General features: G+C 37.3%; 1 protein-coding gene across 8 annotated transcripts in view; it reads left to right on the forward strand.

Annotated features, from left to right (window-relative positions):
* Positions 1–25297, forward strand: part of ACSL4 (acyl-CoA synthetase long chain family member 4) — a 47823-nt gene extending 22526 nt beyond the window's left edge. For 4 of the 8 annotated variants that reach the window (XM_072430110.1, XM_072430113.1, XM_072430111.1 and 1 more), the window contains 15 exons: positions 225–262; positions 3268–3809; positions 4323–4500; positions 6598–6707; positions 6798–6936; positions 8463–8613; positions 10188–10311; positions 15101–15172; positions 15666–15805; positions 16341–16513; positions 17525–17599; positions 18106–18297; positions 18378–18492; positions 19357–19514; positions 20860–25297. In XM_072430110.1, coding sequence (XP_072286211.1) covers positions 3459–3809; positions 4323–4500; positions 6598–6707; positions 6798–6936; positions 8463–8613; positions 10188–10311; positions 15101–15172; positions 15666–15805; positions 16341–16513; positions 17525–17599; positions 18106–18297; positions 18378–18492; positions 19357–19514; positions 20860–21017 — 2136 coding nt within the window. In that variant the 5' untranslated portion in view covers positions 225–262; positions 3268–3458 and the 3' untranslated portion in view covers positions 21018–25297. Of the gene's footprint in view, positions 1–224; positions 263–548; positions 580–3267; positions 3810–4322; positions 4501–6597; positions 6708–6797; positions 6937–8462; positions 8614–10187; positions 10312–15100; positions 15173–15665; positions 15806–16340; positions 16514–17524; positions 17600–18105; positions 18298–18377; positions 18493–19356; positions 19515–20859 lie in introns of all 8 variants that reach the window. The other 4 variants (XM_072430115.1, XM_072430117.1, XM_072430116.1 and 1 more) reach the window with 2 other exon arrangements.
* The last annotated feature ends 386 nt before the right edge of the window (positions 25298–25683 follow it).

Below are 25683 nucleotides of genomic sequence, written 5' to 3' on the forward strand. Positions count from 1 at the left end.
TATGATCCTGCAGCCAGAAAGTTCAATATAACCAGATAATGTTATTTATTTTTTGATATCCAGTATTTGCAAAGATAACAACATTGTCCAGACTGACTGACCTGACAGTGTAAATATTAGTCATTCAACAAAGTGTTTTGCAACAACATGTTCTTGTGTGTTCAATATTATATATGTAGGTTTTGTATATATTAAATGTTTTTTTTTTTTTCATTTAACTGCAGAATCTGTTGAAGTCTGAGGATTTTGTACTGACATTTCAGTAAGTAATTCACTTTATGCCTTAATCTATTTTGTCTTTATTTTATTGAACTTGGATGTAGTGTAACACACATAGAGGTAGATCCTATTAAAATACACTGTCTCTATTTTGCAAAAAAAAAAAAAAAAAAAAAAAAAAAAAGGCAAAAGCCTGTTTATCTACATTTCAGTGGTGTTTATCTCCTCAAGTTTTACATATTTAGGGAATTTACATATGAATGCCAGCAGTTGAAATATTAAAAGAGCTTCTAACATCATAAAACAGGTTTTTCTTGTTGTATTTTCAGTTGTCCATACAGAAGAGTATTTTTTTACAAGGTAGAGAACAGTTTGCAAAGTCCAGTACTCCTTTGTGAATGTATACCTGTCATATTACATTGTTGTGGATATGTCCCGCTGAACTTTTCACATCCTTATTCTTTTTACTGCCCATGTTAGATTCAGTGAGTTTCCATTGCCATACAATACTCTATGCAGCAAACCAAAGCCCCATACAGAACGTACAGTACAGAATGTACTATGGCCATATTAAAAGAAAAACACAACAAACCTTTTCTAGTCAGAAAAAAATTCTGCCATTTCTGGCCTATTTTAGGAGCAATCAACTGACATGGCATTCTTATCCCTTTTTACAATACATAAACATTTACCAACCCAGGACTGGTATAAAATTTACTATACTAGCCTTTATGGAGTACAGTCTTCTTCAAGGTCAAAGTTAAGGGTGATGGCTCTAAAGCTTGCAGAAAATGCAGCCCCTACAATTAAATCAATACAGAATTTAACATCTCTTTAATAGAAATCTGATATTTCATAACATAAGACCCCAATCAGAAGAACAACAAGAATTCTTCTCTTCATTTCTGGCTTCACCCACTTGAGTAAAGTTATCGCCACTGAAGTTCCCTACTGACATCAGCAGCAAGTTTTTTACTAAACCTAGCGTCCATCTTAACAATTGTCTTAAAATGAAATATCTGTTTCCGGTTGGATAGTTTTTTCTACTAACTCGCAAAGTACGAGTTTGTAAGAAGTAAAAAGTGACTTGGTATATGGGGTGCATGGCTCTTCAGATATCACAGAAAGTTGCAGCAATGTAATAATGTGTACTATCCCATATACAAAGTCTATTAAATATATATATATTTATCTATTATTTACAAAGTGTATTACCAAAATTCTAAACGTTGGCCCCAAATTTATAGTAGAACACTGTATTTATGTTAAGTATCACCTGTATTTATAATGGTAATAAGATATAATGCATGGTCATTAGGGGTGTTAACCTTTTACTACTAATCTACTAGCTATCCTTTGCCAACTCTCCTCTGTCTCACATGGGTGGGATTTGGCTTTCCTCCAGCTTTTTGTGTGCTGTGTTTTGTGTGTGTGTGTGTGTGTGTGTGTTTTTAAATATCAATATGTATTTCAAAGTTTATTTGTAGTTGTGATAAAATTTTGGATTGGGTTGACTAGCATAACCAGGTTTTGAATAGTAAATAGTTTTTCTTGTTTTGCTAAACAATATTTTATACTTGCCAGGTTGTCAGAATCCCTTTTCTCCTCACACTGCTAACACAGGAGCTGCTGAGAATGGCCGGGCAATGTATGTACGGCTTACACTTCTCTGCCATTCCCAGCAGCTCTGCCACCAGACAGCACCCCAACTCTTACACTGTTCTGCTATTCTCAGCTAGTGTGCTGACAGGAAACCGAGCTGCTGAGAATAGTAGTGCAAGCTGTACTTATACCAGGCCGTGACAAATGTTATTTTATGTTACCGGGCCCTGCTGTCAGAAAGGTTGGTGACCACTGTTCTAAAGAACTTGAATGCAAATGGTATAGGGTGTCAGGTAATTGATGCTGTTTTTGTTTTTCTTTAACAAGCTTTGTGGATACGCAAAGTGCAGTACCATATAGCAACCAGTAAATGGGTTGTTGGGGTGAAGTTTGTTTGGTCTCTATAGTTTCGAATGTCCCCCTGCTCTTTTCAGATAAGCCTGCTTATGTATGTAGTTGTAGAATTCAGAAAAATGACTCTTCGTGGTAAAAGTACTGGAGACTTGTCCAGATGTTGGAGTGAATCACAAGTAAACATCTGTGAGGGAGAGAGAGGACTTGTTTACAAACTGTAGGGAAACACTACATCTGCTAACCTGTGTGGGATAACTTTGTAAGCATGCACAAAAGTGTTCTATTAACTCCCTCAGTACAAGAACACAGCAAATACTTACAACCTGCTTTGATTTAGATTCGATTCTGAATATAGAGGAAGAATATATCTTTAATATAGTAGTTCATAAAATGCATTTTAACCAGTTAACAAGAGCATGTTTATATGGAATATAAAATTCAGCAATTTGCATGATGATACATTTTTGTAGGGCATTTATTCTCTTTTGTGTAAAAATCCTTTAAGGTGTCCATACTTGTGTGGATTGTTTGTAAAGGAAGATTTGTTTTACATCTGTTATGATAATCGACTATTGGATGAGATTGTTGTCCTCATGGAGCTCCTGTGCATTTGTCAACGATTTCTACATTCCAGCTGAATTGGCCACCATCAATGACCAAATCTGACTTGCTTAGCCAAGAATATTGGGCATGATCTGACTATATATGAGTAGCTTTATACACCACATTGGTTAAACTTGAGTTTTAGGGTTTGCATTTGAATCAGGCGTTAGAATAAATATTTACAGATTTTGTTAATATTTGTCCCTTCTGGGAATGTCTGGTTACATCCTTTTTTGCCTCATTCTCCACCAATTGCAGGAGCTTATAAAGCAACAAATGGGAAGTGGGACAAGCACCATCAACTGTAAATATAGGCAAAGCATTGCTGCAAATAAAGGAGACAGCTGCTTTTAGATTTACAGGAGCACATCCTGGTTATGTTGGCAACCCTTACCACTTCTGTTATGTGTTTTAATGGGCACCAAAGTTTCACTTCCTGGTTCACTAATTTCTTCTCTCTTCTTTTCTGCTTTCTGGCTGGCTGCACAGAATCTCACAAGCCTTGGCTTCCAAAGATTAACAGTAGTCTTGCTGTTCATGCACAGCGATACGTAATGCTTTTATTCTTGTACTGCTGCCTTTGGTAACAACTGCTGCCTCTGCTTTACACGGTTGCCTTAAGAGCCTAAAGAATATTGATTTAAGACCAGCACAGTGCTCGTACTTTAAACACCCTCACCATGAAGCTTAAAGCAGAAGTGTACACCTTTGTCTTGCTGCCTGTCTACCTGTTAATGTTTGTGTACAGCACTCTCACATTTCTACCATGGTATTTTCTTACCAACGCAAAGAATAGAAAAGCTATGGCAAAAAGAATAAAAGCTAAACCTGTCTTGGACGCACCTGGAAGCCCTTATCGGGCTATCAGCCACTTCGATTCACTGGCCACTATAGACATTCCAGGAGCAGACACTTTAGAGAAACTTTTTCAACATGCTGTGGCCAAGTTTGGCACGAAAGATTGTCTGGGCACAAGAGAGCTGCTGAGTGAGGAGAATGAGAAGCAACCAAACGGCAAAGTTTTTAAGAAGGTAAATTTACCCTTTTATTCTATTTAAATGTCTTTATCATATGAGGAATCCCATGTCAACAGCTTGAATATTGGCAAAATATTTTACTTTGTCACCGTTGTTTTGAAAATAGACGTGAGCCATGCCACTAATTGAAACCCTGTGTGTGTTAGGTCTGCTTAAGAATGTATATTTATAAGGGCAATTTTAACTGCTAGTGGTCACCAGCTAGAATATTTTGCCGACTTCTCGTAAGCCTGCCAAAATTTTATTATTATTATACTTTGAATATATACAATATACCCATCATTTAGAATTGGCATTTACCCAAAATATAATAGAACTAGAATAGAATAGTTTCCTGTTAGTGAGTGTTTCTAATTTGTCAATTTGAGGAGTCTTTTCATCATTCTAAGAGTTTTTTTTTCCCCCATGGTCATGCTTTAGATTTGGGTTTTGGTACACATACATTATTAGCTGCAATTATGGTATTGTCCATTATATTTTAAACATTTATTTATTTTTCTCTTGCAGTTAATTTTAGGAGACTATAGATGGCTAAATTATGAAGAAGTGAATACCCGTGTCAGCAATTTTGGAAGCGGATTGGCTGCTCTGGGCTTGAAGCCACGGAGCACTGTTGCCATTTTCTGTGAGACTAGAGCTGAATGGATGATATCTGCTCAAGCTTGCTTTAGATACAATTTTCCATGTAAGTAGTACACAGTGCAGGATCAATAAAATGAAGCATAAACTCCTTGCAAAAACGTCTTTATATACAGTAACTCAGTTTACATTAAAAAATCCTAATGGTAGGGCATAATATACAGGTTTAGACAGTTACCACAGAGATGATAAAACGGAGTAGAGACAGGGATGATTGTGATTCTGATTGTGCCTGATTTAATAAAGCTCTTCAATCTTGATCTGGTCCAGGATTCAAAACGTTTGCTAGCTGATTGATCTCATATGTGATCTAAATGCATCCAAAGACAAAGCTAAACTTCTTCCAGGCTTAAAAAGAACTTGCTTGAAAAGGGTGTTACTGTAACTTGCTACAGAACAATAAAACATAACTTGACAACTTTTTTCATTGATGATGGCTCATTAATGATGCTATTGCTGTCAATGGACTCTTCAACATTTTATCACAAGAGCATCACAATGGCCTTTTATTATTGATTCCTCAAAAAGAAGTTTGAAGGCAGTTCTGTTGCATAACAGTTTTTCTAAACCAAGGACTCCAAGCAAACCTAGAAAGTCTTTCTTAAAAGTCATTTGCTATTTGTTAGCAAGTGTTTTCAATCCTGGACCAGATCCATTCCAGGTTTTCTTGATCACCCAGCTTCATTGATGAAAGTGTATCATCTCCTCGCCTTGGGGAGCTTTATTAAATCAGGGGAGCTTTAAAAAAATCAGTCTCTTTATCTCTGCCTCTATCCATGCTGCCACAGCTCTGTGTGTTCCCCTCACCTAAAAGTGATATGTAGTAAATTTTTATTTATGAAAATGTACTTTTTTAGGAACATGTAACTAAAGTAATCCGTGGACTGCCATTGCAAACATTCTAAAAAAAGTAAACTAAATATATATTTTGGGCTTGCTTTGATGATAACCCTCTTCCTTCAGCCTGGTTACAGAATTGACCCTCAGTGCCTCTTTATTGAAGCCAGAGGATCCAAATTGCAAGTACCTAGCATTTTCTAGTGATCAGCAATTGCATTTTATCAAATTGTTTACACAAATGGTTTCCATTTTAAAGGTATACTCCAGTTAAATTTGAAAACAATTTTAGTTTAGACAAGAAGCACAGCTTTTCTTCTCTGTACATCATTTTTTATAGACAATGTTGTGATCCTGTAACATGCTTTTCTTACATTCTCCTGCACCTTTAAAGTTGGGTACAGTTCAATTGAAGTGGATTACAGAGAAATCACACAAAGGGAAACTGTATTTTTAGTTGTTGCAGTGTTTACTTTATAGCATTGGTAGCTCACAAATTGCATTAGTCTATTTCCTGGAATAGCTCTTCAATTATTTTGTGGAGAGTCTAATAGCATAACGAAGCTAGTTCTTTAAATATCCATCTGCTGCAGAGCAGTACTTTTCTACAATGTCTCATGGCAACATATCATTTTTTTCTGGCCCCCTTGGTTTTCCGTGAATGCCTTCTCATGGCAGGATGCATTGAATAATATGCATTTTTTTTTCTTTTTCTTTTTTTTTTTTAAGAATCAGCTTTAATTGGCAGTGGTTTGTTTGCGTGACTTCTTCTTTTTTTTGCAAGTCACACAAAGTTCCTCTTTTTTTTTTTTTATGAAATTAGGTGGTAAATACAATAATATTAACACATACTAATAGGCTGTGTTTTTTAATGTTGTAAGACATAAATAAAGCTATTGGACAGATTTTCTTGTCCTTTAGGTAAAGTTACACTGATCATGCTTTCTAAGATAACCTATGGTCGAGACCAGAGGCTCTCTTCTGTTCCTAAATTGAAGGCCAGTTTTGTCCTGCTTTATAGAATTGTGTGTTTGTTGATGAGTTAGGTCACAGGTGGAGTCATGTACTACAGTGGTGGGAAAACCTCTAAAATTGTCAGCTCTCCTTTTTTGATTGGTGGCATGATGGTGTCCTGTAGCCCTGATGCATTCTCTGTGATGTAAATAAAAAAATTAAGACATAACGATGGAGTACTGCTAGTGAGTGAATTGTAGACATAGTAGAAAAACTGCACAGACTACAGGAATGTCTTGGTTGAGTAGGTTACAAAAAATTATACAACTTATTTTTTTTTCTTTTGATTTAGTGGTTACATTGTATGCTACACTTGGTGAAGATGCAGTTGCATATGGCCTCAATGAATCCGGAGCCACACATCTTATTACTAGTGCTGAGCTGCTGGAGACGAAGCTCAAGGTGTGTATTTATATATTGTATGATGTTAGGTAATGTTTTTTTTTTTCACTTTTCTCACTGTACTTCTCTTTTTTTTTCCCCCACTACCAGCGTGTGCTGTCACAAGTTACTAACATTAAACACATCATTTATGTGGGCAAGAAAAACATAGAACTATTAGATTATCCAGCAGATCTGCAGATCCATAACATAGAGGCGGTGGAAGAGTTGGGTGCCAAACCCGAAAACTGTGAGTTTTTTTTTTTTTTTTTTTTCTGCTGATAGCAGCAGAGTGAAGCTTTCTAGCTTAAATGCTCACCTTCCTTCAATAACTATCTTGCTTAGCACTGCATATCTTTGCCAGTAAAAATATCCTTGGCCCAGTTCATTTCTAAGGGTAAGCGTTTTACTCTGTTGGAGTGCAGTAGACTAGTAAAAGTACAGGGTACCTATAGTAATGAATGGGGCCGTGGTACACATTCACAATTCACTAAAAACACTGCACAGAAGATCACTGGAGAAAATGGTAAAGTATTTGTGTAAGGACTGGGAGACAAATTACTGTGGATGGGCAAAACTCCATAACCCCAAATGAACTTGGGTGATTCTGCTTTTTGATGTATTAAGCAAATGCTTTTTCAGAATATTAGTAGCAGTCATTAAAGGGGATTTAACACAAAAAATCACAAACTATAAACATGGCTAGGGTCACCAATACACTTTATAGACTATCACAAACAAGTAGTGTTTTTGGCAAAAAAAATCTGTGTCTGGACCCTAAATTACTGTCAGGAAAATCATGACAAATCATGGATTATTTTCAACTTTCTGTCTCTCTGTAGTTATTCACAGACAGTGTATATTAGTTGGACCTCTGCAAATAAACCTAATAAGTCGTTTTCCAGTTAATGTAAATATGATCACATAAAATAGAACCTGCATGTTTATATGCACTCCTATAATTACTTCAATCAGTAGAATATTTTATAATAAGCTTAAAGGATTTTATGTGATCTGACAGTTTTCCAGCTGCATACACACACAACTTGTGAATTCCTAATAATAGTAGATTTGGTATTTACTGGTAGATGGATGAATCATTCTTCTAACAATTATATAGAGTTGTAGTACCGTGTTTCCCCGATGATAAGGCAGGGCCATCAAATAAGACAGCCCCCCCTTTTTAGAAAAAAATTTAAAATAAGGCCCCCCCCCCCGCAAATAAGCCACCCACCGATACCTGCACTTACCCGAATCGGGTGGTACGGTGGGTGACTCCGTGTGGTCCCTCCGTCTCCGTCGCCTCCGCATGCTCTTGGATGGGAAGCTGCGGCTCTTTCTCTCATCCTACCGTATGTGAAACTATCTATCTGTCAGCCTCGCTTTTCACTGCACCCCTCCCCCGTGACACGAGTCACTGTCCTCAGTCTGTCGGAAGCTCACGAGTCATTCCGAGCTTCCGACGGACTGATGACAGGGGGAGGGGTGCAGTGAAAAGCGAGCTTCCGACGGACTGATGACAGGGGGAGGGGTGCAGTGAAAAGCGAGCTTCCGACGGACTGATGACTGACGACTAGTGCACGGGGGAGGGGTGCAGTGGGATGACAGGGGGAGGGGTGCAGTGAAAAGCGAGGCTGACAGATAGATAAGGCATCCCCTGAAAATAAGCCCTAGAGCATATTTTGGCCTTCCAAAAAAAATAAGACAGTGTCTTACCATCGGGGAAACAGGGTATATAGATTAGCAGCTAAGTGAATTTTTTTTTCCCCTCCGCAGTGAATAACCCTCCCTGCAGACCTCTTCCTACGGACCTTGCTGTTGTAATGTATACAAGCGGTTCCACTGGCAAACCCAAAGGAGTAATGATGATTCACAGCAACTTAATCTCTGGAATGACTGGGCAGTGTGAACGGATACCTGGACTTGGGTAAATATTCATGTCTAGCAGTGCTGGATTACTTTCTTCTCTTTAGGCCTTGTACCCATGATCCTTGCATCAGAACAGTGTTCATAAAAAAAAAGCTCCAAACCGCTTTCTTCAAGCCTGTAAAGTACCCCCTTTCTCCAGTCCACACAATACTGCTGGTTATCTATTTATAATAATTATTAGAAAACTTCAAAAGAAAAACTGAGATAAAAAAAAAAAAAAAATTACATTTACCTCATTACCTCATGTGAGATTAGAAAAAAAAAACTTGCCACCTCAATTTTTTGTTTCAATCGTTTTTATTAAGGTTCAACAATATAATAACTCATAAATGACACATACAAAATAGAAGTATCCATGTAAGTACATAGGAACAATATAACACAAGTGTCAATTTTCTAGACAAATACTATTGCAAATAGGGGCTGGGAATGACTATAGGGAAGGTACTGGGAGGGGTATGGGAGAAACATAGGAGAGAACAGGAAAAGTAAAAGGCCAATAAAATTGGTGGCAGAATTAAGTAAAAACTGAAAATCCAAGTTAACCTTACCGACAGATGGTCATTTAAACAGTAAGCCGTGAGAACCACATTACTGTTCTCCTAAACTATGTAGGGGGTGAAGGGGTAGCGCATGTGGCCCACAGTTTGAGGACGGATGGGGAGTGTAGGATTAGGTATAGAGAATACTGGCCTGCCAACTACTCATATAACCGCAAGATCTGAGGCTGAATAGTGCTAGGACCACTCCCTTTAACGCCAAGCCATTCTGTTAGTCTCATGGCCATAGCGTCTTGAATTGGGGTGATTAAACCAGTCCCAAGCGGACCATGTCAACTTGTACTTTTCCGTCATGTATTTTGTGTAAGTAGGAACATTATTAGAAGAGACTCTAACCAAAATTTCATACAACTGGGAGATGACGTGTATTGGCCTACTTGTAGAACTTAGCAATGCTTCAAACACTGTACGGCTTCTGTGTATGGTGTGTGTGTGTGTGTTGAGGTGTGTCGAGGTGTGTCAATACAAAAGATGACAACAGTTTATAAGATAACCAGGTGTTTGGCTTCCTCTGCATCCCAGCGCCTAGGGATGAAAAGGGAGGCAACCTCCCATTCTGTAGTATGCTATGTGCGCGTCTATTGTCCTGGGCCGTCCAAGATATAAAGTTGCTAACCCCTATCGCAGCGGGGAATGCCAGGTTATCAGATATGTGGGAGTCATGGGTCCCAGTTTAGTTGAAACATGACCTGCCCTAGTAAGACTATCCCAGACTTTCAAAAGATCTGAGGTTACATTCGGTGGTGGCTGCTGGAGACAGAGGAAAGATCTGTCTCCCCATGGTATAGAACGAAGGTCAATGGGAGAGAGAAAATTTTCCAATAGGACCTAGCTTTTCCTGTCTACGTTGTGGAACCAGTTAACTATGCGGGTTGTTACTGCTGCTACCTCTATTTTATTTAGCTGTGCTTGATAATGCTCTACTTTTGTGACATGCAGTATGATCATTTTATAATTGCCTTTTCTTTAGCATACTGCTGAGAACTTAATTGTGTGTTTTTTATTTCCTTAGTCCCAAAGACACCTACATTGGATACTTACCTTTGGCACATGTTTTAGAGATGACTGCAGAGATATCCTGTGTTACCTATGGCTGCAGGATTGGTTATTCCTCTCCACTAACACTGTCAGACCAGGTAAAATTACAAGCTAAGTATTTGCCTAATACAAATATGTTACAAAGGACCAGAAACACTGAAGTGAAAATGCACTTTTTAAGTGTTAAAAAACAATGATATGTTTATAAAATGAGAGGGCACCTATTTCTATATGATATATTTCACCTGTATAGAATATTACACAGACTCTTTTACTATCGACTATATGTGGAAGTAAACCCCATACTATTAGGGATAAAATAGATGGTGTTATGAAAAAATATTTCCCCATTTTTAGTATGGTAGATGAGAGACCTGAAATATGAAATGCCATTTCTGTAGGATAGACCATTAAAGGCTAAAGAATAAATAAATATCCAGCAGGCAGGTTCATATACTAAGTACAAACACTGAAAAAACTGTATGCCAGTCATGAGCCCATCCTGGTTATCAGGATTTAGAATAGTTCCTAAAGCATGCATCAGACTAATCGGCCAATATCTGTAATAGATGCTGTGCTATTCCTGTACTACTGCTGCGACCAAAAGGTATGTGGAAACAGATGTTAATGCACTGACCTTGTCTGTGGAACCACATTCACCTTCACTGCAGTAAAGTCAAATGTCAGTATTAGATACAACTCTATCAGATAAAATGGTCAAGTTATTACATGGTAGAACAATCCCTGCTAAGTAAAAAGGATCAAGGTGATTTGTTAATCTTTTGAATATAAACTATTTCTTGCCAGACTTGCCAGTTTTACATGGTAATGTGTTTATCAATAGTTACTATTGAAGAAACAAACAACAAATGTAAGGCGAGGTTCTGTTTAGTCACATTTCCGGTAAAGGTGTAGTCTTGTTGTTTTTGATAACTGATTTTCATAATTAGTTTACATGTTGTTGCTCCACCTTAGCCTGCTCTGAAATATAAAGCGAAAAGCAGGTTGGGAGGACAATGCAATTACCTGAGAATTGTTGCTGTAATTTTTTGCTATGGGAAATTGCTTTGTAAACGTTTTCCTTTTAACTTGTCCACGTGTTCAGATTTGGTAAATTGTGAAGGGTGTTTTCTGATCTCTGATTTATGAATGGATTGGCTCAGTCTCTGGTCAAGAGTCAACTTGCACAGCCTGGCTGTAGCCCAAGAATTATCCTATTGTGGGGAAAAACGCAAACATTTAGGTAAATTGTACTGTATGTGGCTTTTTTTTTTTTCTGCGACAAGTTCTATATTTCAGGGAGTTCCCTACTGGTTGTTACTTGCCAATTATTGTTGTTATTTTTATTTAACGGCAATGCAGCATACCTTTACACAATACTTGCATTGTAATTGTTTCTACATTGACCATAGTGTTTTGGGTGCCATTCAAAATAGGAGCATGCATTACCCTAAAAAATGAGTAGGATCTTATTCTGTAGAACATTACAAGCATAATGTCTGTGTGAGTGCAGAAAGCTGGTTGCTTTCAGACTGTCATGATGTATTTGATGTCTGAACATCAGAGCTGCTTTTATTTTCTTTGTGTATACACATCAGAAAATTAATTTTCCGTTATTTCTTTAGTGCATTATGTGGGAAAAGGTTGGCTAAACGTTCTTGAACTTTTACAATTCACTGTCTGTCTCGAAGTAGATAATTGTTCTCCTACACTGGGCCAGACTTTGGCTTTATGCCTTGTTTCAGAAATACTTGCCAAATTTACCCAGCTTTACTCACTGACTAGCCTTCTGAATAAGCAGTTTTTTTTTCTGTGCAGCAGATTGTTTTGGCAGTTCATACACAGGAGGAGGAAACTAGGATACATTTATAATGGATGCGTATCATAATGTATCCAAGTGGTAATAAAAGTAGGTATCAAAGAATGACTCTTCAGGTTCCACACATCCCTGTTTCCTAAACTACAAAGGATAGATATTCCTGTACTTGAATTGTTGTATTTACACTGAATATTATTCAGTATATTCAAAATATAGTGTAAGAACCCAAATATGTGCACTTCCCTGATACAATAAATAAAGTGTATGTATAGCCTCAGAAATGCAACAGGAAGTTAGATCTCACAAAGTGAAATGAATGTCTTTCTTGGACAGTTGTCCCCAGAACAGGTGTTCCCGTTGCATGATTGTTTCAGTATTCATTATTTTCTTGGTGATGATAGGGAGGGTCGGGGAGGGTAAAAGAAGTGTGACTTATGCATCCTCTAGTAATTGGATTTGTTTAGACTGTTAAATATGAGCCTTTGTTTAAAAGTGTTCATGTCTCTGGCTGGTTTTGGCTTCGTGGCCTAGAACATATATGTCTACACGCTTCATACAATGCCCCTTCTTCCTTTCTAACCTCTGGGTAGTTTCAGTACTACACAATATAATAATCTCTGTGTCTGCTGTTCATCCCTTATACTTGTTCCCAGTTGTGCTTGATACTGTTATGGTCTAACCACAGCACTGTTTGGATGCCTAGTCCTGTCGACGTGGTCTATAGAAAAACAGGACGAAACACCAAGTTAAAAAAAAAATGTCTGTCCTTTTGCATTACCTCGATAGTTAGATTCTAAACTTAAGTTTTTAAAGAAGAAAAGAAAACACATCTTAAGAGCATTTGGTCTTTTGGTAAATGTTTTCTAATATTTGTATTTTTTTTAAAAAAAAGCAGATGATATGATATGAAAACAAATGTATTTTGCAACCATTCAGATTAAAGAGGACTTTATTTAATAAAACTAGGTGTATGCAGGTCTGTTATTATTAATTTTATTATTATTAATATTGATAAAGAAGAATTTATATAGCGCCAACATATTATGCAGCGCTGTACGTTAAATAGGAGTTGCAAATGACAGACAAATACAGACAGTGACACAGGAGGAGAGGACCCTTCCCCGAAGAGCTTACAATCTAGTAGGTGGGGGAATTGGCACACAATAGTAGTACCGGATATAGTCATATAGGCAACACATCTTGTTCTATATTAGGAGCTTATCAGCCTTTTAGCCAGGGACAGGTTGCCACTGTGTTCTCTTTGTACAGATATTTAAACACTTGTGAAAAGTAAAATGTTGAAGGACCACTAATAACTAATAAATGTCAACACTTGTATGTGGAGGCTATTCATTTACAATGATGTACTTGTAGAACAGACCAGTGTTCCCTCCCTGCCCCATGTACTTCTTGTTTTATACTTTTTAAGGAGGCTAAGCTTTGCTCTACTGCTGCCAGTAGAGGGAGCTGCTCCCCGCCCACCTTGTACTGTGGGATATTTCCAGCAGCATGAGAGCTGTGTCTGTGCTCATGCTGTTGTCATTATACCCATGTATAAATCCTCATATCTCCTTCACTGATTGTCATAGGAATGTGAAATTTTCAGGTACACAGGGGACACTAAGAGCTGCTACTAAACCAAATTTAAGCCCTCTACACGTAACAAGTTGCCAGATACGTGAACATAAGCATAAAATCCTAACCCGGGATATTTTCACATTAAGTGGGGCTATTTTAAGACCATGGTCCCCAAGCTTTGCATGTTAGGACCTCATGGGGGCCACTCCCAAGTCAATGAACATTAGGGTACTGCCAATTGTCTGTGTGCTGTGGTGCTTTTTCTCAAAATTTAAAGGCTGTGTTCAGTTTGGCAGTGAGGTTGCAGTGCCATTACTGCTTCCTCATGCCATGGAGCTTTGCCTAGGGGGAGACGCTCAGTACCGCTCACTGCTGCCTGGAGTCAAGTCTGCAGACACTGCAGTGCGAGGGACTGAGCAGCTGGCGAGCTGCCTGTTACCAATAGCTGGCAACTTACATTCTGATGTTGTCAACTGGAAATGTGGGAGCCAGTAGGAAATGCCTTTTCTCCCCCCCCCCCCCCCTTTCCTAATAAAATGTATACCCGTCATATCATGATACCGTCACATATACCTATTCCCTTACTCTGTAAGAAAAGTGAAATTTGTCTGCAAGTGCAGGATTCTTGTGTCTAATCCCCCCTAAAATTTCATTACTACAGCACCATCACAAGATACATAAAAACTAGACCCTCCATACTGAGCTACCCTGTCACATATCTCTGGTCACTTACCTTCTGTGAATCCTAGTTTCTCAGGAATGTGGAGATGTAGTAACCTGAAGATGTAGTATTAGGAACATGTACCCCTTGGCTATCTGTCACATGAATTCCATTTCTCTGGAAGCATCCATTGCAGAAATGTTTGATTTGTCACCTCTTTTATTTGGTGCATGTATGTTACTGTAACTAGAAACATTGCAATCTCATTGAATTTTAGATTTTCTAGTATATTCTAGTTTTAAACATACATCTTTAATGTTTGTTTACGTTGCGGCCCGCAAGTTTTATCCCAATGTCAACAGCAGCCCCCAGATGAAAAAGTTTGGGCACCACTGTTACTGTACATTCCTATGTTTGAATATGATGGTCTGCTGTGAAGTTTTCTCTGCGTTCCTATTTGAAATCCTCTCTTTGTAAGAAATACCACAGTGCATGACACCTCTGACTTTTTGGAGTTGAAACATTACGATCGCTATGATTCCACAGATAATTTGCCTATTCAGGTATGCCCTCTACCCACAAATAAATACTTCGGACACTATGTACATTTGCATGGGATGCAATGCAATCCAGGAACTTTTAGGTCGAACTTCGCAATTTGACCAGTGTTCTGAAGTATGTGAAGACCAGTGTTCGCAAGTGTGACCAGTTTCTGAAGTATAGAAAACTAGGATACTGTTTGAACTGACTTGTATGTTCTTGTGTCTTTAGACCATTCAGGTAACTAGTTTTGTTTTGTAACAATTCTTTTATATGTATTTTTTTGCAGTCTAGTAAAATAAAGAAAGGAAGCAAAGGAGATTGTACAGTACTGAAGCCCACACTAATGGCTGCTGTGCCTGTAAGTATACCTATGTTTTCTGCTCATTTGGTCTGTGAGATATAGAATGTACACAGTAGCATTTTGTAAATAACCAGAACCTTTTTTCTTTTTTTCTTTCTTCAGTTCTTGCTAACACTACCTAAATTATCATCTTTTATCTGTGTTGTAGTTGTTCTGGGGGGAGATTAGACTATCTAAAGGACAACTATCCTTTTCTAATAGGACTGAGTTCTCCTTTCCTCAATAAAAAGAGCAGTGTAAATACACTTAAAACATTCAGGACTCTTCGGACAGCTAATATAAACTAATATTTACTGAGAAGTAAAGAAAATTTATTGTAAATGCAACATAATGTCAACTACTCTTTAAACCACTCCCTGCTCTCCAGATCCTTATTGCATACTCCCACTACCTAGTTAATTAGTCTTTTAGGTTTAGTTTTTTTAATGGGTGTATTAAATGTTCATGTACTTCCAGTTCTTTCTGTAATATGTTATTGTTCTCTTTTTAGGAAATTATGGATCGCATTTACAAGAATGTCATGAGCAAAGTACAAGAAATGAATGTTTTCCAGAGAACACTGTTCAAGCTTGGTTATGATTACAAACTGGAGCAGATAAAGAAGGGATATGATGCACCATTATGTAACGTGTATGTAAAAGTCATTAATGTTTAATTTGCCACTTGTGTGTTCTGTATTGACACACAGTTTTATATTAAATACAGCTGATTGTTACTCAGTCTAGTAAAAATATTATACTCTGACTTATTAGTCCTTTTTAGTTAGGTTCCTTATAGGGAAAACATTGTTTTAATGTGAGGCTCTGCTAAGATTGCAAGCTGTAACTACTACTGTGTCTGTTTGCACAATTAACTGTGCACATTGTTAAGAAGAAAATGTATTGTCCCATTCCATCATTGCAGCTGAGCTTTGCTGTGCTGACGCATACCTAGTCAATTATGGAATGAAAAGGAGTGACCAGATATGGCAACATACATTCAAGATTTTTCAAACTGGTCATAGTAGATGAATTTGGACACTATAAACAGAAAATATATTTTTAAGACTTTAATAAAGGATTCTAAAATAGGATGGTATCTGTAATATTTAATACCTCTGGATGTTAGTTTAGGTAAATTTAAAAAAGAAAGAATCATAATAACATAAAATTTGGTCTTCTTTCAGGATACTGTTCAAAAAAGTAAAGGCGTTGTTAGGAGGGAATGTCCGTATGATGTTGTGTGGAGGTGCCCCTCTGTCGCCACAGACTCAAAGGTTTATGAATATCTGTTTCTGCTGTCCTGTTGGTCAGGGATATGGTTTAACAGAAACTTGTGGAGCTGGTACCATTACGGAAGGTAAACACAACTCCTCTGTAGGGCATTGACACTAACAACTGGCAAACAATAACTCTGTTGTTTTGTGAGTCATAACTGCTTCCTAAATCTAATATTAGTTCTTCATAGGAAAAACATATCTCTTCCTGCCTCACGGGGTGTGCTGCAGGCTTTTTATATTTCTCAGAATTATGTAAATTGTGTTAATAACTTTTGAACTTTGCCCTTAAATTGTTTTTCTGGTTTCATTGATGATTAAGAGCACAATGTTTTAAACCTGTTTAGAAGATTTGTTCCTTCTAACAATGTCAATTTACAATAAAGCACAATCATTGCACGCCTCGGCTAACTGAAAGCAGAGCCTGTGAGCAAATATTACTGCCCACCTTGTACATAAAGTTACAAAAGTTTGCAAAGAAATTACGTTGATACAATTACTCAATTTAGGTTTATCTTTTACATGTATATTCCAATTAAATCTAGCCATTCGGGGGCTTTAGCACTTTGTGCCGATTATGTTAGACAGAAACCTGTATTAATATAAACTACAATGATGTGTCAGGGCTGTTATCATTCAGTTTTTTTTAATGTGCAGATAAGCTTGGTTGACTTACCACACTGCCTTCGAGATTTCTATTATTTATTCTTCATGTACCACATGAGATTCATAGAAGTCACATCAGTTCACAAAGTATTACAATTGTACTCTGAGTTATTTGAAAGGAACAGGATATATTTTAAGCATGATTACATGATTCTTGATACTTAGTGTATTATGGTAAAGTTGCACAACTCATGTGTAAGTTTCTATGAAGGGAAAACATTTGACATTACATTTGACATAACTGTAGAACCTGTCAGGAGGTGTGAGAGGTTCTGGTGCTTAGGATCTCCTAGACAGAGGATCATACTGAAATGGTGACAGGGCATATGACAGTGTTCCAATCAAGTTTTAGTGTTTATGTTTTTGTCTGTTTATCTGGTGTTTTGCTTATCTTATATAGACTTTAATAATTTTTGTTTTTATTGCAGTATCAGACTATAGCACTGGAAGAGTGGGAGCTCCTCTTTCCTGCTGTGAAATCAAACTTAGGGACTGGGTGGAAGGTGAGTGTTCCCAACATAATAGATTCCATAAAGTGGCAAACTTTGCCAGTAATTAGGTGGGCATCATAAGCACGTAGTGACTGAAGAACCTACCCTACTTCTATCTTGCATGTGAGAAAGCAAATTAATTAGCGGTCATCTTTTTCTTATCCAGTGACTCACTGACGAAGAATATGCATAAAGCCAATAAATTGTGAACTTGCATGCATTCTATTCTCCATGATAACTCATAATAAATTCTCTGGAGCCTGCACTTCTAAACAGGGTCCTCTCCTCCTCCTGTGTCACTGTCTGTCATTTGCAACACCTTTTTAATGTACAGCGCTGCATAATATGTTGGCGCTATATAAATCCTGGTAAATAATATTGATTCCCTCCTATACTTCAGACTTAAGATTTTGGATCAACTTTTTAATGACAATCTATTTATTGTTTGTTTTTATTGTTGTGGTTCAAACATACATCATATACCTCATCTTGAACTATTTTTGTCCATCATCTTGCAGGTGGCTATACTAATCAAGATAAGCCACATCCACGAGGAGAAATTGTCATTGGAGGGCAAAATGTTTCCATGGGTTACTTTAAAAATGAAGAGAAGAACCTAGAAGACTTCTTTGTGGATGAGAATGGACAGAGGTGGTTCTGCACAGGAGACATTGGAGAATTCCACTCTGATGGCTGCCTGCAGATTATCGGTATGTCACCTAGCTTCATCTATACTTTGATGACTATCCTTTTCAGGCCTGATAACTTAGGATCTGTATTTTTTTTACAGACCGGAAAAAGGATTTGGTGAAGCTGCAAGCAGGAGAATATGTGTCACTGGGCAAAGTGGAAGCTGCTTTGAAAAACTGTCCCCTTATTGACAACATCTGTGCCTATGCTAACAGGTAACGTTTCTAAACAGAAATACATTTGTTATGCTGTACCTTTCATCCATCTTTCAGATTTCTTGATACTGACCAACAGCAGACAGTGTACTTTGGAAAAATTACGCTTTGGCAGAAGGTGGTTGAATACAAGTCAGGCTGGCCATTATTCGATAGGAAGCAGCCTGACACAGTCCCTACCCAGATGTCAAATTTTGGCATACTCCTGTCACTATCAGGAGAGCTTAAGGGTGTAAAGCAGTGCCATACTTTTACTGATACACTAGCTGAGAGCAAGCTTTTTACAGGGGAAAAGGTCCATTTATCTTTAAGGTTGGGCAGCACAACTACTGCCTACTGCCCCAGTGTGTATTTTAGAAAATACTATTATGGTATTGTATGAAGAAGGGTCTGTATGTACAAATTGTGTATATGCAGTATTTTCAGACAAAAAGTTGGCATAATTATCTGAGCGTTTCTTATGTTGGTACTTTACTATTGAACAGGGTAACGTTACTATGGAAGTAAGCATAGTAAGTGTAACAGTTTTTTTTTTCCATTTTTAACCTGATTTAAGATATGACTAAACTAAATTCCAGCTATTGTGAGCAATGCCTCCAAATTTTCCCCTGTATTTCCTATTTGTCTGCCTTTCAGCTGGTTGAATTTACTTATTGATATCAGTTAAGTAATTCTTCACACCATAGTGTTAATGCTTTGCATTTTTATTTCATACTCCTAAATACCAATTTATGCTTGGTATTTAATATATTTTATAATTATATGTTCCACACTTCTTGTTCATCTCCTAAGGGAAATGTTTTCATTCATTCGTTGATTACATGTGCCCGTGGTAATGATAATCTTCCTTGTATCCTGTTACAGTCACCAGTCGTACGTGATCAGCTTTGTCGTTCCTAATCAGAAGAAGCTGACTGGTTTAGCACAACAGAAAAGGATCGAAGGCACTTGGGAGGAAATCTGTAACAATCCCACAATGGAGGCAGAAGTATTAAAGGAGATTAAAGAGGTAGCATGTTCAAGTAAGTCACATCCTGTTTTTTCCATCCTATGTGATTAATTAAGCCTTTAATTCTGCTTGCTAGGAGATATATATATATATATTACAAAACATGTAAACATTTATAGATTTGGGCCAAGCTGTGAAAGTTTGCTCATATATATGTTGTACCTAGTTGTAGACATTTTTATCTGAAACATATAGTAAGCATGAGTATGAAACAAAAATACTGGTAAATAATGTTTTTTAAAATATATACAATTGTCTGAGGTTATGGCTCACATAGTCCACTAGGACTGGAGCTGTTCTTGTGTGCTGGAGATCATTTCCAACCTCAATAACTATTCTAGATAATCACATATCACCATTTTCAGGGGTCATCTTGGTGTATTTTATGACACAAGTGTGTGATCACATTGCAAACCTTTTGACTGTGCTGATTTCTTAAACAGTAAAAGTACAGATTTTTTTTTCTGTGTATGTATGTGTGTGTATGTATGTGTATATGTGTATATATATATATATATATATCCTAGTTCCAAAAGTATTCCGCTTTACTCCATATTTATGATACGCAAGTTCCTATAACAAACTAGTATAGATGTCTCTACTGTCACCTATTCACCACGTTTGACATTTAAATTGTGTTGTCTTTAGGCAATATTACATATCTACGTATTAAACAGTGTTTCTCAACCAGTGTTCCATGGGACCTTGAACATAACTATGAGTTGTACTCAAATGGCCTCCACAGTCACTAGATCTCAATCCACCTTTAGTATGTGGTGGAACTTCATATAATTGAACTTCATATAATGGATGAGCAGCTGACAAATCTGCAGCACCTGTGTGATGCCATTATGTTAATATGGACCAAAATCATTGGCAAATGATTCCAGCACCTTGTTGAATAGCCTTGGGGATATTAAACCCTTTTCTGTATTATGTGGCCCCACCCAGGTTAGGGTGGTAGACTGGTGAAGCCATTTCGAATACAAGCTGTGGGTGACATTCGAGCAATACACACAGGTGATGCAGTATAGATTCATGCATCTGAACACACAACAACACAAGGTAAATACTTTCATAGGTTGTGGTGTGCTGCATTTTGTTTGGATGTTTTGGCGCATTGCCAACCTCTTCATTTAAATAAAAAGCCTTAAAAAACCTATATTACTTCAATTTAGACCAATACACCAAATTCTAATTGGGCTCTACAGATTAACTCCATAACGTCTTATTTTAGGATAGGAAAGTTTAAATCAATTCAGGAAATTGAGGAAATTTCAAGAAAAATCACTAATCTGTGTCCAGGATGTAAGCCAGAATTTTGGCTTATACTAAACTTGGTTTGCATTGTGTTGCAGTGAAATTGGAACGCTTTGAAATCCCAATCAAGGTACGACTAAGCCCAGACCCTTGGACCCCAGAAACTGGGCTTGTTACAGATGCTTTTAAACTGAAGCGAAAAGAACTGAAAAATCACTATTTAACTGATATTGAGCGGATGTATGGAGGGAAATAGATGGATGACAACATTGGACACAGGGCTGAAGAGGACTGAGGGTTCGGGGGTTGTGTTTGTCCTTTTTCTATATATTGTTTTTTTTTCTTTTCAGAAACCAAGGGGGAACTCTTTACAGACTGGATAAATTGTCTGTGTGGGAAAAGTTGTGACTATGCATGTTTGTGCAGTTTAAACTGAAGAAATTTGTATTTATTTTGCCTGAATTGCACTTAAATGTGAAACCACTGTCGCACACGTAAATTTAGTAAAAACTACTCAAAGTTTATTTAGTTGAACAAAAAAAACACTTTTGCACCAAACCCAACTTTTTTGATCGTAAGGTCAGTTCAACAATAAATGACATACAGCTAAGTTAGAAAATCAATAATATTTATGGGTACATACACATGATCTTGTTTCTTTATTTGATGTGCTTCATCTGCTTCCCAAATGGTGATATGCATCAGTATATGAAAACTATCAAATGATAGACTTGGCATTATCAGGTACTTCTACACTGCATTCTGGTACATTCCTGTGAATAATCTGTATTTAGAAGGTTGGGTTTATTTGGTAATTTTTTGTGTGGTAACTTTTTAAAATTGGATTGTCCCAGAAAAGTATTTATTGTTGGCCTATGCCTTTTAAATCTTATATTCTGAGCGGTGTGTATGTATACCATTGTGTATGTACCCTTGAATGTGAATTTTTTTTCTTCCCCGCAGCTCATCTTACACACAGTACTGACACTTGGATTAGGCACAAGACAGAACCTTTCACCCACTTGCTTGCCTTACAAGCAAATCTTACAACATTCAGTATTTGGAAGCACATTTTCTTATCCAGTATACAATTCATAGACTTTTTTCCTTTTTTCTGCGCTTTCCTACCATGAAAATGACTTATCCAGTCACACCAATAAAGGTGTATTCTGTTTTCTGATCAGCCTACAAAACCACTCTTATGGTTGTGGCACTATAACAAACCAGTCGTTTTGTGCAATATAGGGGGTCAGGTATTCCTGTCAGGAATTATATAGTCTGCTTTAAAATGCAGCATATCATAGAATGTAAAGTATATCCCATTACTGTACTCTCATGCACATTTATTATTCCTGCAGTTCATTATACTAAATGTGGCACACTGCCATTATATCCTTGATGTTCATCTATACTCAAATATTTATTATCAACTTATGGTAACAGTTTGTCTGGCATGCATAAATTATTGGACAAAATACTTAACCTTCCTAAAGAAAATGCTGCTTCAGGCTTCCTTCAGTGCTTGCCACATGCTTAAAGCCAAGGCGTTGTCATGTGATCTGCTGCAGAGGGAAACAGGTTCACATGTCAGATGATTGTCTCCCAAGATTAACAATCATTCTCATCTCAGATGAAAATCTGTGTACAGTGGTCCCCTGACATTGTTCAACAACCCACCATAGTGGGTTGAAGAATGACCGGTTGGGAACTACCACTGCGTCTTCCTATGAAGCAGAGCACAGTGGGATGCTGCTCACTCTCCCATTCCATTGAATAGAACAGCGCTGTGTGTTCATCTGTACCTGTAAATTATTATGAAAGAATATTTCCAGCAACAATCATCTGATGCCTGTAGGGTTCTTTTAGCTAATGAAGATCACTAGCTCCCAGGCCTTCACATGCATGGCATTGAAGAATATGTGGATTTGCAGGGATGTACTTCCCATTCTGACAATCTTTATCTAGTTTTGAAGCACTGTTAAAGAAATTATTTGAATGGAGGTCTGTTTGGCTGTACCTGGCTATTTAAAATCATAGCAGTAGAGCAATTCAGGACAATATGCTGCTTTTTTTAGTGGTTGAATTGCTAATCTCTGCAAGCCTCCAGCATGCCCAACCTAAGCCCCCCAATGACCGTAAACAAATAAAAAGGCTCTAGTCCTGTTTTTTTATTAATCTGGTTTAGTTGGCAATGCCAAAGAATAATACAATTTTAAAAAGGAATGAAATGACAGAACTGACATGTTAAATTTCTTTTTAATTTGTACATTGTCTGTTTTTTGTTTGTTTTTATTATTATTATTATTATAATAGTATGTACTTGTATTATTCCATTCACCTACACATGAGGACTGTTCTTATTTAAGATGTATGATGATTGAGATTATTGCTACTAAACCAAAATATTCCAAAGATAGGCAGAAAGTTATGATGTCAGCTATAGAGAGAGCTGGATCACTATGAATGATGCATCTTTTGTATATAGACTGGAATTTATATGTGTGTGTTACATGAAGATCATTTTTAGCCAATAGGGATTGCTGCAGTGCTGGCTAACACCCATTGATTTTTCTTGTTCATTGATGTACAACTTCCTAATTTTCTCTAGATTTGGCTCTGATTGTTCATTGGTTGTAGTTAGTCGTTTACATGTGAAATCTATAAATACTGTAAACAGGAATGTTCTAGCTGCAGCTCCTCCACTGCTGTCATTGTAATCATTGGCCCATCATACCTTGCCGTGGCTCAGCAGCAGTTTGATGGAGCCACAGTTAGTCTTCCTATGCTGTAAAAAAAAAAATATTCTCTATTCAGATGTGTTTTGCACTTTTTTTTCAGCAGAGAACTGCTAATTGTGTTGAACTGCTATGTACATTTTGTTTAACTAGCCGCAGAACACGTTCCTTTTTAAGATCTTACACTATTTATTAGGAAGAGTCTATTTTGAAGCTTATTTAAAATCATACGTATATTGGAGATCTACAGACAAGTCTTGTATTGTTACTATTTTAAAGTTGAGTTATAGAAATATTTTTTTTCTACTTCTTTGTTACTGAAATGGGACATATTTTCTGAGTTGTGTTGTTAATTGGGTGGAGTATTGGGGCTGTATTTCAGTATAATGCTTTGTTCTGAAACAAGTTAAAAGCCAGTTGCGGCTGTAGTCATGTATATCAATCCTTGGAAACCTGTCTGCTGACCAGCAGAGACTGCCTATCCTTATCCTAAGGACTTCTATCTGGTAGGGTTCCCATACCTCAGCTGATCATTGCTGCACCTTTATAAAAATTCATAGTCTGTCCCATATACAGACACAATCAACTTCCCCGATTACTGGAATGATATGTTTGCTCATTTGATAAACCTATTTATCCTTATATATGGTTCTCTTAGAGCAATGTCTGTTGTCCAATCTATACTTTGGCACCAGACAAAGCTGCATTAGGTTCGCTGATGTATAGTAGGCACTCCTTAGTACCGCATAAACACCCTGGGGCCTTAATTCCTTAGAAGAAATATTTTGAGAATTCTAGGTAGAATTATGGCTTGGTTACATTTCCAGTTATGGGTCTGATGCGTCAAAGTATTAGTGCTATTCTCTGAAGGTATTTTCCCACATTTATTATTCTTAAGTATAAATTTTCGAGGCTTTGGGGGGAAAGTTACAGATTTGAATACTGTAATATTTCAACCCTTTACTGCAGCTACAATATTGCAGACACAATCTGCAAGTTGCTGCTTTAGCTACAATAAAAGATCAAACCCAAGTACAGTCTTGTGTACTCGTCCCTTTTGTCTTATAGAAGCTTATGAAGGAAATGGTCCTTGAGGTACTTTGCTGACATCTGTTAGCCTAGGACTTTTCACTCAGCTGTAAGCTTTGGATGGAGCAAATCCTTTGCAGTCATTTTGTAGCTTCAAAGCCGATGAGTCCTTAAAGTGCACCTGTTGTCTGCACACCAAAAAGCAGTCATACCATTCGATGATTTAGTTTGTATGAATGTATCTGAAGTACCAGCGGACACATTAAGCCTCTGATATATTTCTATTGGCTACCATTGCCATGTGTGACCACAGGTGCTCTTTATTCTGCACAGAAAAGCAGCCAAACCAATATTCGTTCACTGAGGGATTTGTTTATTGATTTACCACTGCCATGAAGGGACCACTTTAATGTTTAGGGGGGAAAAAAACAATTTTATGGTTGTGTATGTTGTTTTTTTTGTTTGTTTTTGAACATATCACAAAATTTGAGTCTTTTTGCTATCTGTTAATTATTTATTGTAATTTTCCAAAAGTAGATGGTTCATATAGAACGGCTTTGAATCTGTCATGGACATAAATGCATATTTTAATGTATTGAATTGTTACAAAGTTTCACTTTTAACAATTTTTTTTATGACCTTTAAAAAGCTGCCTTTTGTGTGTCTTTATTGTATGGCTTGTGTTTCTCAGGACTATTACCTCCATTGAGGATGAGATGAATACATGTGGATTCAGGCAAAGAGGAATAAAATGGTTGCATTTCAAAGCAAATGTTTGTGTGTGCGTTCATGAGTAATTCATTTTAGTACACAACATTTTTAAATATAATTTTAATTCATTTTTGGCAAAAGTGTGAATAAACCTGTAGAATTATGTTCATGTAAAGATTTAAACCTGCCAAGAGATTTATTATCTTGTGATTAATGTACTTCTGTTAAAATGTATAATCTGGAACAGTGGTTGCCAACCTTTTGGACCTCACGCACCACTAAATTTATGGACTCCAGACTGCACATGCACGGGGAGCTGTGTGTCACTCCAAGGGGAAGTGACAGAGTAACGTCATGATGCCAGAACCTGCCCACAGTCCCAGCGGGGTCCTTCCCCTGACTGGTTAGCAACTGCTGGTCTAAAAGGTGACTCCACTTCCTTGGTTC

The sequence above is a fragment of the Pyxicephalus adspersus genome, chromosome Z (assembly GCF_032062135.1).
Source record: "Pyxicephalus adspersus chromosome Z, UCB_Pads_2.0, whole genome shotgun sequence".
NCBI classification, from domain to species: Eukaryota; Metazoa; Chordata; class Amphibia; order Anura; family Pyxicephalidae; genus Pyxicephalus; species Pyxicephalus adspersus.